This window comes from Panonychus citri, unplaced genomic scaffold (assembly GCF_014898815.1).
Source record: "Panonychus citri isolate SS breed McGregor unplaced genomic scaffold, ASM1489881v1 Contig00135, whole genome shotgun sequence".
In the NCBI taxonomy this organism is placed as follows: Eukaryota; Metazoa; Arthropoda; class Arachnida; order Trombidiformes; family Tetranychidae; genus Panonychus; species Panonychus citri.
The window spans coordinates 687,180-699,650 of record NW_026515540.1 but is presented as its reverse complement, the minus strand read 5'-3'; the positions used below and the strand labels follow the sequence as shown (position 1 = coordinate 699,650).

Here is a 12,471-nt window from a genome sequence, read left to right as displayed (position 1 = left end):
GATTATTGATCTTAATCACTAAACTAATATTTTTCTCTTGGTCTCTTTACAGTTTGTCTCAGTTTCTGTTTCCGTGTTGACATTAACCTTTATATCTGTTGATCGTTGGTATGCAATTTGTCGTCCTCTTAAATTTAAAAGCACAATCACCAAGACACGATTAGCGATCATCTTTATTTGGATCGCGTCTTTGGCAATTAATTCACCCGATTTGATTCACCTGAAAACCAATAGTCCATTTTACACAAACGAAACAATTTACTACACTGATTGTGCCCACGATTGGTCAGGGGAAACTGAACGAATTTACCAACTATGGATTGTGATCACTTACTTTTTACTTCCTATCATTTTAATGTCCGTCGCTTATCATCAAATCGCCATCGTCCTTTGGAATAAAAATATTCCTGGTTCAGGAGAAACTGGTCAACATTATCATCACCATAATCCTCCTAATCAGAATAACTCATCTCATCATCATGTTAACAATTCTAGTCAATCACAAGCTCATTCAAATAGTCATCAAAATAACCATCATCTTAAATCCTATCCGGAATCATCTTCATCCATTGAAATGAATTCAACTAATTTTAACAATAATAATGATGAAATTGCCAAAGAAACAATTGTCACAACAAAAAGGTCAGATTATGGAGGGAAGAGCGGCAAAGGTAAATCTAATCATAAACGCTGTGTCGAAGGTAATAATTACCGCTAATTGTTACTTTAATGATGAATTGAATTATTCATTTTCCATCTCCAATTAGATTCACAATTTGCAACTTCAACCAATAATGGACATAAACGGACAGTCACATCTAAAAATACATCCAAATATCCTTATGATTCCCAAGTTACTTCACGTCAACGAGTTGCCAAGATGTTAATTGCTGTTGTAATCATGTTTGGATTATGTTATCTTCCGGTTCATGTTCTGAATTTATTGAGGTGAATTGAAGGAGAAGAGAGAGAAAATAAAGACAAGAAGAAAATTAGAACTTGAAAAGAAACAATTAGTAAAACTTATTCTTCATTGATGATAAAAATTCTGAAGAGATTCTTCAAGAGATAATCATGGATGAGTAAATAAATGATATTAAATCATTTCCTGAATCGTGTATCACCAAAAATTCATGATGATGAGAGAATTTATTTATTTACTATCATTTTCATGATAAATCTTCTTAAATTGTTCCAATTGAAACTTTTCTTTCCTCTTTTTTTTTCTTCTCTCAACATTTTCTATGGAATAAGAGAAACATTTGAATAGAAAATTGAATTTGTTCCTGATCTTTACCAAAGGTAAATTATATGTTTTCTTTTCCTTTTTCTTCCCAATTGATTAGATGTTTCATCTCAATTCCTCAAAACGATGTTATCAGCATCCTTTCGTTGTCTTCCCATTGGCTTTGTTACGCCAACAGTGCGATTAATCCAATTATCTATAACTTCATGAGCGGTAAGTCAATTTAGATCCTAATCGATTCACAGGATTAATCTAATTGTCTTTTTTTCCTCCAAGAAAATTGGCTCACAATTTAATATTTATCTTCTCTATGTAATAATAATCATCTTAACCTTTTTCTTATCCTTCTCTCTTTCTCTCTTATATCGATTTAGCTAAATTTCGCAAAGAGTTTCAAACGACTTTTCAAAATTTGTGCGGATTAAGATGTTGCGGGAAGAAACGTCGTCTTAAAGGATCGGCCATGGAAAGTGCAACTCGAAGACAAAGTAATCAAACTCAATACGAAAATATTAATCTTAATTCTGTTGCTCGACACAATGGATCGTAAATGGAAAAGATATTAGGATAAACGAAACCTTGGAGATAATCTGATGAAATTTACGCTGGAATTGGAATCATTGAGAAGAAAATCGATTCTTTTGATGATTTAATTGTATCTCTTATCGAAAATCAGATTGTGGTAAGATGAGCGTTAATGGTTGGAGGTGGAGCTAATAGCTATCCAACACACTTATCCCTGTGTTTGTTTAAATTAGGTTAGGTTAGGTCTTCATTAAAAGGGTCAAAATCGACAGAGGAAGGCCCGGAGGGCCTGGGACAATCAAACGGGCGCACAATTAACCCAAAATTCAGCTTAATTTCAACACTTTGAACTAATGGACACCATCGATAAGTGTGTTGAATAACCACTGGCTCCACCTCCAACCATTAACGCTCATCTTACCCAGATTGTTATTAGTTGATATTCTGTGTAAATATATTTTCGAGGTCGATATTTTTTGTACTCTTTGGCAAACATTCATCACCGGAGTCAATTGCGTTCCAATGGTATTTTTCCCCTCAAGGTCAAAACTGAACTCATCTCGGAATGATTAATGATTTTTTCACTCTGATGAAGAAAAAAATTAAACTAATTAACACCAATGACCATAAATTTAAAGCTAAACCAATAAACTGTTATGGTTTCTTTTATTGACCATAAATTTCATTTATTTGAAACTGTTACCATTAAATCAAAGGATTATTATACTTTTCAATTGTGATTGATTGGGTATATTAGATTGCAACTAATCATTTAGATGAAAAAAAAACAATATAACGATATTAATCTTAATGATTGTTGGATAATCAATCGTATGATAGATTAGATTTTAGAAAATGATTGATCCAAGTCTGCGATTAAGTCTTTAACTGATTCAATTCCAACGGAAACTCGAACCAATGAATCGCTGATTCCAAGGTGTTTCCTTTGCTCCTCAGGAACTGAAGTGTGAGTCATAAGAGAGGGAATCTCAATGAGCGATTCGATGCCACCTAAACTTTCAGCTAAGGTGAAAATTTTAAGGTTAGCGACAAATTCTGAGGCCTCTTTTTTTCCACCTTTGATCTCGAATGAAATCATTCCACTTGATCCTGAACATTGTTTCTTGTGAAGTTCGTGCTGTGGATGACTGACAAGTCCAGGGTGGTAAACTTTAACCACTTTCGGGTGCGATTCAAGATATTTAGCGATTTCCAGGCCATTTTTCTGGTGACATTCCATTCGAACTGCTAAAGTTTTTACTCCTCGATTAACAAGGAAACAATCAAATGGTGAGGGAACAGCACCCAAAGCTAGAGAGAGAGAGAGAGAGAGAGAGAGAGAGAGAGAGAGAGAGAGAGAGAGAGAGAGAGAGAGAGAGAGAGAGAGAGAGAGAGAGGAGGGAACGGAAATCAGATAATAAAAGAGATTCAATTTAATCAGATAATCAACTGACAATCTAATCATCAAGCAAACAATTAATCGTCAGATGTGTTACTGGTTAAGGATTTGTGACCCTTAGTCTTGGTAACAACCTTCAGAAATTAAATTGGAGTCTCAAGATTTGAATTGATTACCATTTTGGAAGAATCTTAATTGCTCAGCAAGATCTGATCGATTTGTCATGATAGCTCCCATGATAACATCAGAATGTCCGTTGATATATTTACTCATAGAGTGAAGGACAATGTCAGCACCTAAATCAAGCGGCTTTTGGAAATAAGGTGACATGAAAGTGTTATCGACGGCGAGGATCACGTTATCCAAAGTCTTGACATAATCCGCTGTTGCTTTGATATCAGCCACTTGCATGGTTGGATTAGTGGGAGTTTCCATCCAGATTAACCTTGTATTGGGTTTAACTGCTTTCGCAATGTTGTTTATATCTCGAGCATCGACAAAGCTTGTGGTCAATCCCATTCGAGCAGCACATTTAGTGAACAACCTGTTAGTCCCACCATAGACATCTTCACCTGAGATAATGTGATCGCCCGATTTAAGGAGATAAGTTAATGTTGTAATCGCTCCTAATCCACTGCTGAAGCAAAAACCTTTGACAAAGAAAAGCAAATTAATGGTTAATTGTTCAATAATAACATCAAATTGTTGATTAACTTACCATATTCAGCGTTCTCAAGGGAGGCTAAACATTTTTCGAGACAACATCGGGTGGGATTACCACTTCGTCCGTACTCATAAGACTGTCAATAAGAAAGATCAACATTTACAGTTATTTTTTAGGATTAAAATTAAATCAGCTGATCATTTCAATTCTTTCGCCTTACCAATGCTTGACCAGGTCCAGGTTGTTTATAAGTGGTCGCTAAACTGATCGGGGGAATAACTTCACGATGAGTCCATTGTTCGGGCTCTTGTCCTTCATGAATCGCTCGAGTTTCAATTGAATGAGTTGACATTTTCACCCAATAAATTATTTAAACTTAACAAAGGAAAGATTTGGATTAAACTGGAAGAGAAACAGAAAAAGTCTAACATTTATTCATGTTGATTGATAAGATTGTGTTTGCAATCAACGCTAATTGAATTTGATTAGTGATAATCCGATTGTTAATCTTTCAATTTTGAGTGATTTACTTGATTGATTTACAATTAACTTTATCTGAATTTTCCCTCACCATTTAATTGTTTCCTTGTTAATCGAGGGGTAAAACCTTTAGCAGTTCGAATAGATTGTCGACAGAAAAATGGCCAAAATCGCGAATCACATCCGAAGCTGATGAAATCGGTTAATCTCATAATTGGATCAATCATTTCTAAAATCTAATCGATCATACGATTGATTATCCAACAATCATTAAGATTAATATTGTTTTCTTTCATCTGAATGATTAGTTGTAATCTTATGTAACCAAACAATCACAATTGAAAAGTATTTTAATCCTTTGATTTAATGGATTTAAAGTTACACAAACCACTTGAGATTTGAAAGCATTTTTTTTTAATTAAATTCAATTGATAAAATAATCAATTACCAGGCCAGAATAATTGTTAGATTGGAGCAAAAGATGAAAAAGCAAACATTATCCAGATTAAGTTAAATATATTTCTTGGGCTGGTTATCGATTTTATCATGATGTTGAATCAACAAGTAGTTTATCTCACAGAGTGAACAATATCATCGATCTTAAGAATTGATCTGACAGTTTCAGCAGCTAATTTAATAGCTGAAGAGGTTACAAGAAGTGGTTGTAATACATTTTCATCTAGAATATTAGTGACCATTGCTTTTCGGACATTGATACCGAAAGTTATTTCTCCTTTGAAATGACGTTGACGAAGATCAGTAACCGTTTGGAGAGGATTGAGACCAGCGTTTTCGGCTAAAGTGTAAGGTATGACTTCCATGCTTCAGCGAAAGCTTGGAAACAGTGAGCTCGTAATCCAGAAAGTGATGAGCTTAATTGACTCAATTGAAGAGCTAATTCAATCTCTGGGGCTCCACCACCGGGAAGTAGAGCGGGTTTTTTAACTAGACATCGAATGACACATAAGGCATCATGAATAGATCTTTCAGCTTCTTCCAACATCATTCGGTTTGATGCTCGAAGTAAAATGTTTACAGTTTTACCAGCAGAAGTGCTTTTGATTCCACTGATTCGAATTACTTTGGTCATTGGAATTTCTTCAACCAAATCAGCTGTAGCCAAAGCAGAAGCCACAAAATGGTCCAGACTGGCGATTGGACGACAGCCAAGAGCTTTACTGACAAATTCAATCTCTTCACGTTCAATATCTCGAATGATAGCAATTTTAGCCTTCGAAAAGAAATGAATGGCCATTTCATTGAGAGCATCACGAAGGATTGATTTTTGGATAAGAAGTACATTGCATCCAGATTTCTTAATTTGTTTAACAATGTTAAGAATATAATTTCTCTCCTCTTTCAAAATTCTATCCATTTGAGTATAATCAGAGACGACAACCTGATTATCCATATCGGTCTTTGGTGGTGAGATGCAAAATTGGACTAAACCAATTTTAGCCTTTTCAATTTTCTTTGATCCAAAATCATTGGAAAACCTATGATCAAGACAAAGCCCTTCAATAAGCTCAGTATCTTCAAGAGTAGCACCAAGTCGCTTGATTATCTTAATATCTTTAAGATCAACATCGTTCGTCTTGCAATTATCTTTAACTCTAAGTACAGATTTCACAGCCATGGGAGCCAATAAACTCGAATATTGTGAAACCACCTTACTATTAAGCGCAGTAGATGCAACTCTTAAAAGTGAATCAGTATCACTAAGATCAACGGGAATACTCATTTTACCCTCAAGTATTTCAACACACTTGTTTGCCGCTTCGAGAAAAGCGTCACTAATTGTTGTTGGGTGAATACCTTTTGCCAATAGTTTAGCAGCAGCATCAAGAAGAGCACCTAACAAAAAAAAGGAAATACATAAAAATAAGAGAAATTGGTGAATTTGTGTAGATAAAAATAAATACATTAGATGGATAAAAAGAGAGTTGAGAACAAAGATAAATTACCAAACAAGGGTAACAAAGTCACACCCAAAACATACCTGCAATGATAACAACACTAGTGGTACCATCTCCAGCCTCAACATCTTGAGCTTTACTTAATTCAACCAACATCTTAGCAGCCGGATGAATTACTTGAATCTGTTTCAAAATGGTAGCACCATCATTAGAGATAATAACATTACCATCATCTTGTTGAATCATTTTATCCATTCCTCTTGGACCAAGACTTGTCCTAATGGCATCGGCAACAGATTTGGCTGCCTGAATATTTGATTCACGAATGTCATCAGGTTTACTTTTGTCCTTGAATTGGCCCATTTTTTGATTACCACCTTTAGCAACTTGAGTTTGAGGAGCCATAGTTAATTAAATTAAATTTCCAAGTAATTAAACAATCAACAAATAAAAAAAGACGATTAAGTAAGAGGAGTTAATGTTTAAAACACAAAGAGACAACAAGCATGGAGAGAATCGGAAGGGAAAATATAAAAATTACGATCAGAAAATTTCCGAATTTCGATCAACAGGTGTCGCTGTTTTCGAGAAAAACTTCATATTGAAAATTTATTTTTCTTTGTTTAATTGTCAACAATTTAGTTTCTTTGTTCCAACCAATTTATTTGACAGCGAATCTAATTGTGTCTTTGGTCAATTCATTGGTTACTTTGGGATTCCAGGGTGGATAATATGGTTTGTCTCCTGAGGAAAGTGTTGACTCGAAGTGGTTGTCAACTTTTGTTGGAACTGAAAAAAAATGTAACAATCAAAAAGTGACTTATGATTTTGTAGATTTCATTGGAGAGATTGAGTGTTTTTCTTGGATGAATTTGGTGACAATTGTTAAGACTGAAGTGAGTATTGGAGGTTATATGATGATTTTGATGTTTGGTTGGACAATTAACGTTCCTCATTTTCATATTTTCAATGATACCGAAAGTGATTTGAATTAGTCCAAGATTAATGTTAAATTTGCTTCACTTTCAACTTGTCAAAGTTTTTCTTGTGTTGAAATTTTATTAATTTTACATTTCTCTTTCACAGTTAATCATGTTTGGTGATTTCCACTGGAACAAATCGCTGATAAAGTCTATTGATCAGGAGAATTGGTTTGTCTACACGTTATTAAGATGAACAAATTAACTGATTACAGATTTACAAAAATGTTTATTGGAAATGTATTTGTTATCTAGTTACATTTATATTCAATATAAATGTTGAGATTACAGTTACAAGGGAAGGTTAAAGAATGGAAATGGAATTGTAATTGTTCGGGATTGGCAAAGATTTGGTGTTGGTGATTAAGGATTTACAGTTGCAACAGGAAATTGATAATTAAACTCATTTACATTTTAAATATACATATCCTGAAATTATTCATATGCACTGTCCAAATTATGGAAGGTGACAGTGAATTTGAGTTGGGTTATTATTCAATGGATCTAATGGAAACTTTTCCTGGGATTTTGAAGTCATCCGAATGAAACAATTTAGAGATAATTATCTTTGGGTTATCAAGGTATTCAAAGTTTTTGTCTCCATGGTTTTGACTCGAGATGATTTTGGCTGATTGTGAAAAGAAATGTAACAAATTGGATAATCGAAATTGGATTTAGATTATCGACCGAATCCATAACCACCTTTGCCACCTGCAGCGGTAACTCCAGCAGCTCCTGCAGCACCAGCGGCTTTCTTGAATCCAGCGGCTCCTCCTGCTCCAGCTTTTCCTCCAGCGGCACCAGAAGTTCCAGCGGCGAAACCTTTCTTACCACCAACTTTTCCTCCCTTGTATCCAGCAGCTCCTGCAGCTCCAGCATAACCTCCCTTGGCGGCTTTACCTCCGACAGCACCTCCAGCAGCACCATAACCAGCGGCTTTACCGAATTTGAAACCTTGGCTCATTCCGAATTTCTTGACAAGACCGACTTTCTTGTTGTAACCTGCTCCTCCGGCTTTAGCGAATCCTCCTTTCTTTCCATACTTTTTGCCAAAAGCACCAGAAGCGAATCCACCCTTGGCAGCAGCTCCCTTGGAACCACCAGCAGCTCCAGCGGCACCATAAGCAGCACCACCTTTAGCACCTTTAGCTCCAGCAGCATAACCAGCTTTTCCAGCTCCACCAGCTTGATATCCAGCAGCTCCACCGCCAGCAGCACCTTTCTTAAAAGCTGCGAGACCTGCACCTCCAGCACCACCAGCTGCAGATTCGGCTCCTTCTAAATCAGCTGAAAAATCTTCTTCTTCAGCTCGAACCATTGAAAGACAGAGAACAAGAGATGAAGCAAAAATAACGAATAACTAAAAATCAAAAAGAGAAAGAAAAAACAATTTTAATTAGAAAGTAATCCAATAGAAACTTCAAAATACAAATCAAATTGAACGAAAATATTTACCAATTGTTTGTTCATTTTTGGTGAATTCAATTTGATCACTGGAAAAATTTTATGAAAAAGAAAAACTTTTGATTTGTTATTAACAAGTTTGGAAAAAAAAACTTTGTAATAGATTGTTGATTGTTGTTTGTTGATATGAAGCTGAAACTCAAATTGTATCGATTCTAATTTTTCTCACTCTTTTTATACTAAATCATCAATTATTACCAAACTCCCACAATCGAAAGTGAGAAAGGACAAACAAAGGAAAGAAAAATCTGATTTTCTAATTGACATTGGTCTCTAATTTCGAGTCGAATTGTTTCCAACTAATTTTCAGGTTGGTTTAACTTTGTAGATAAAATTTGCTGCTATTGAGCTAATATTAACTTTTGTCTTTCCTTTGATCTTAATTGATAAGATTTATGAAACTAAAATTGTTCCATTGATTCAATTTCAGGTAAAACCACTTCACTTAAGGTGTTTAATTATCCATAAAACTGTTAAATGTTAAGAAGCGAATTTGGTTACAATTTCGATCGACAGGTGTCACTGTTTTAAAGAAAAACGAAAAACAGAAAACCAACTTTTTTTTACTTTTCTTTTCTTTACTTTTTTATTTGTTGATTGTATTTGGATTGTTGGTTAATCAACAGTTTAGTTTTGCTGTTTTATCACAAGATCAGAATGATTTGAATTTTGATTATTCTCTTTTCGAAATTGTGTCGGTTTAATAGCTAAAAATGTCAACCACTTCACCTATTAAAATGTTTAGCAGCGGATCAAATTATTCATTAGGTGAACACAATGGCGACCAATGTATTATCAAAGGATTACTTTTACCTTACCTTGGTTATGGTTCAATGTTTCTCTGGGTTAGGATAATTGTTTATCTCTTATTTTTACTTTATCTATTCCTTGGTATCGCCATAATTGCGGATATTTTCATGTGTGCTATTGAACGAATTACCTCACAAACGAGAAAGATTATCGTTAATCCAGGAGATGCTAATACACCACCAGAATATATGGAAGTTTTAATTTGGAACGAAACTGTTGCCAATCTTACCCTTATGGCTCTTGGTTCTTCTGCTCCAGAAATTTTACTAGCGATCATTGAGATTGTTTCTTCAGGGTAAGATTAGAGAATCAGATGATTACTCAAGTACTTTTAATTGTTTTGGATTCACTCAATTCTTTCATTTCTCTCTCACTTAGGTTTGTCTCTGGAGCTCTCGGTCCTGGTACCATCGTTGGATCAGCGGCTTACAATTTATTCATAATTTCAGCAGTTTGTGTGGTTGGTATTCCTAACAATGAAACTCGAACCATAAGAGCGTTTAAGGTAACATTTATTTCCATGATAATTTCCATCATCAGTGAAATAATTACTTGTAACACAATTAACATTAATTTCTTACAAAAGGTTGACAAGCATCATGACGATTCTCAAGTAAATATGTCAATCAATTTAATGAGTATCTTCAGTTAATCCTCATCACATTTGAACAGAGAAAAATGAAATTTCTTTTCGTGACTGGACACACTTTTTAATCTCCATTTAATATTCCTATTTTTGTTGAAGATTTTTTCCCGAAAGGAAAGATAACCAAGAAAAGTTTGGCTAAATTCCTTAAGGAACTTCGTAAGGTTGATCCGAATATATCGACGGAAGATGCTGCCTGTTTAGCGGCCACTTATCTTTTTGAACACGAACGTCATACTAGACTGTTTTATCGAGTATCTGCTTGTCGCTGGTTATCTGGCTCTCGACCTCCGTTTCCACATTTAACCAAAGAGCTACAGCAGGTGTATGATCTAATGAAAGATCATATGAGCGGTGGATCAACGGTTAAAACGGTTCCCGATGGATCGATTGCATTAGCAACTGTGGCCGCTGAGATCGCCCATGAAAAAGACATTGCGGTTGTTCAATTCGCTGCTCCAATGGCTGCTGTTCTTGAAAATGCTGGATCTGTTGAGGTGACCGTCGTCCGTTATGGTCGTATGGATAATGCAGTTCAATGTTTGGTGGAAACACTTGATCGTACTGCAAAAGCAGGTCACGATTACAAAGCTTTCAAAGAAATCGTTACACTTGATCCATACGAGAAAGAAAAAACTGTCAGTATTGAGATAATTGATGATGACAATTGGAATCCTGATAACATTTTCTTGGTTAAATTAACTCTGATTAACAATGAGACCGAATCGCCTGCAGTTGCTAAAGGTCGTATTTGCATGATGACAGTAACAATTATTGATGATGATTTTCCCGGTATAATTGCATTCGGTCAACGATTAATTACTGTTGAAGAAGATTCTGGTAAAGTTGTTATCCCGGTTCTTCGTGAACAAGGTTCCGATGGTCAAGTAGAAGTTAAATGGAAAACAGTTGACGGAACAGCCAAGAATGGTAAAGACTATTCCGGAGGAGAGGGAACTCTGATCTTTGCTCATGGTGTAATCAGGCAAGAAATCGAGATCGCTGTTGAAAACGATTTCGAGGAGATCAAAGATGAATATTTCGAGGTACATTTGCTGAATGCAACAAATGGAGCGAAAATTGGTAAAAACAATTCAATCATGGTAACTGTAACTAACGATTCGGATTATAATGCTGTCATGGCAAAATTAATGACTAAAATTAGTGCTCAACGCAAAGGCTTCAAAATTCACAAAGACAAATGGATTGAACAATTTAAATCAGCGATGTCTATTGATTACGGCTCAGAAGTTGAGGGTGAAAATGGATCTGGACCGAACTTTGTTGACCATTGTCTTCATGTTATATCGTTTGGCTGGAAGATTGTATTTGCATTCGTACCTCCACCGACACTTTTTGGCGGATGGTTAACCTTTATTGTCTCGCTGATTCTTATTGGTCTCATTACGACAATTGTTGGTGACACTGCCGAAGCTTTTGGTTGTCTCGTCGGTATGAAACCTTCAATAACGGCGATCACTCTTGTAGCTATGGGAACATCTCTTCCTGATACATTTGCATCAAAAACGGCAGCGCGTATGGAAAAGTATGCCGACAATGCCATCGGTAATATAACTGGTAGCAATTCAGTCAATGTTTTCCTTGGACTTGGATTACCTTGGTTAATGGCTGCTCTTTATTGGTCATCCAAAGGAAAACCATTTCCAGTACCCGCTGGTGATCTAGGCTATTCAGTCGCTCTTTACACGGCTCTTTCCTTCATCTGTATCGCTGTTCTCCTTCTTCGTCGAGTTTTACCCATATTTGGACCCGGCGAACTTGGAGGACCTCTTAAATACTCGATTCCAACATTAATTTTATTCGTCGCTCTTTGGCTCCTCTACATAGCCGGATCAGTGATAAAATCGCAATCAAGTACCTGAAAAATTATATATTAATAATATTTTCTATGGCGATTGTTTTCTTAATCTAAATCTTCCAAGACAAATCATCATATTTACCGATTGATTATTAACCCATGAAGACAAAATACTCTGTTAAGTTACTGTTGTTTCCATTTTTCTCAACAATCGTCGACATAAGAAAATCTTACCTTCTATCATTCCGTTGTCAACTAAGTGGACTCAACAATCAGATCATAATTTATTTCATTGTCTACTCATGAATACTTTATATTTTTGTAAACAATCAAATTTACCTCAATCTTACCGCTTTTGTTTTTTTTTTCAATCTCTATTTTACAGAATGTAAAGAACCAATTTACTTTGGATCAATTAACTTATAATAATCAACAATCAATGTCAAACAATTTATTCAAAAGATCGTTTCAACGAGAGTGGCTCGAGTTTTACAAGCCATTGAACATAAATCAGTTGTAAAT

At 35.3% G+C, this 12,471-nt stretch overlaps 4 protein-coding genes and 1 pseudogene across 6 annotated transcripts in view; 2 read left to right on the top strand and 3 right to left on the bottom strand.

Annotated features, from left to right (window-relative positions):
- Positions 1-2,363, top strand: part of LOC128392113 (orexin/Hypocretin receptor type 1-like) — a 37,814-nt gene extending 35,451 nt beyond the window's left edge. Inside the window, exons 4-8 of one of the 3 annotated variants that reach the window (XR_008325938.1) lie at positions 53-701; positions 768-948; positions 1,347-1,459; positions 1,621-1,928; positions 2,237-2,363. Coding sequence is in view for 2 of the 3 variants with exons in the window: in XM_053352096.1 (XP_053208071.1) it covers positions 53-701; positions 768-948; positions 1,347-1,459; positions 1,621-1,796 (1,119 nt within the window). In the remaining variant the exon portion in view is untranslated. Of the gene's footprint in view, positions 1-52; positions 702-767; positions 949-1,346; positions 1,460-1,620 lie in introns of all 3 variants that reach the window. The other 2 variants (XM_053352097.1, XM_053352096.1) reach the window with 2 other exon arrangements.
- A 35-nt stretch (positions 2,364-2,398) lies between these two features.
- LOC128392117 (cystathionine gamma-lyase-like) lies at positions 2,399-4,251 on the bottom strand. Its single transcript, XM_053352102.1, has 4 exons — positions 4,055-4,251; positions 3,889-3,970; positions 3,347-3,820; positions 2,399-3,082 (listed from the first exon to the last, which is right to left on the bottom strand). Exons 1-4 carry the CDS (start codon positions 4,184-4,186, stop codon positions 2,613-2,615), a joined length of 1,158 nt encoding a protein of 385 aa, XP_053208077.1. The 5' UTR covers positions 4,187-4,251; the 3' UTR covers positions 2,399-2,612.
- A 395-nt stretch (positions 4,252-4,646) lies between these two features.
- On the bottom strand, positions 4,647-6,741 carry LOC128392112 (T-complex protein 1 subunit delta-like). The gene is given in 3 exon segments (XM_053352095.1): positions 4,647-5,134; positions 5,137-6,168; positions 6,314-6,741. Coding segments are annotated over 3 exon segments (1,605 nt in total). The 5' UTR covers positions 6,636-6,741; the 3' UTR covers positions 4,647-4,883.
- A 678-nt stretch (positions 6,742-7,419) lies between these two features.
- On the bottom strand, positions 7,420-8,826 carry LOC128392122 (uncharacterized). Its single transcript, XM_053352108.1, has 2 exons — positions 8,666-8,826; positions 7,420-8,570 (listed from the first exon to the last, which is right to left on the bottom strand). Exons 1-2 carry the CDS (start codon positions 8,678-8,680, stop codon positions 7,890-7,892), a joined length of 696 nt encoding a protein of 231 aa, XP_053208083.1. The 5' UTR covers positions 8,681-8,826; the 3' UTR covers positions 7,420-7,889.
- Positions 8,827-9,252: 426 nt separating this feature from the next.
- Positions 9,253-12,470, top strand: LOC128392127 (sodium/calcium exchanger 3-like; annotated as a pseudogene).
- The last annotated feature ends 1 nt before the right edge of the window (position 12,471 follows it).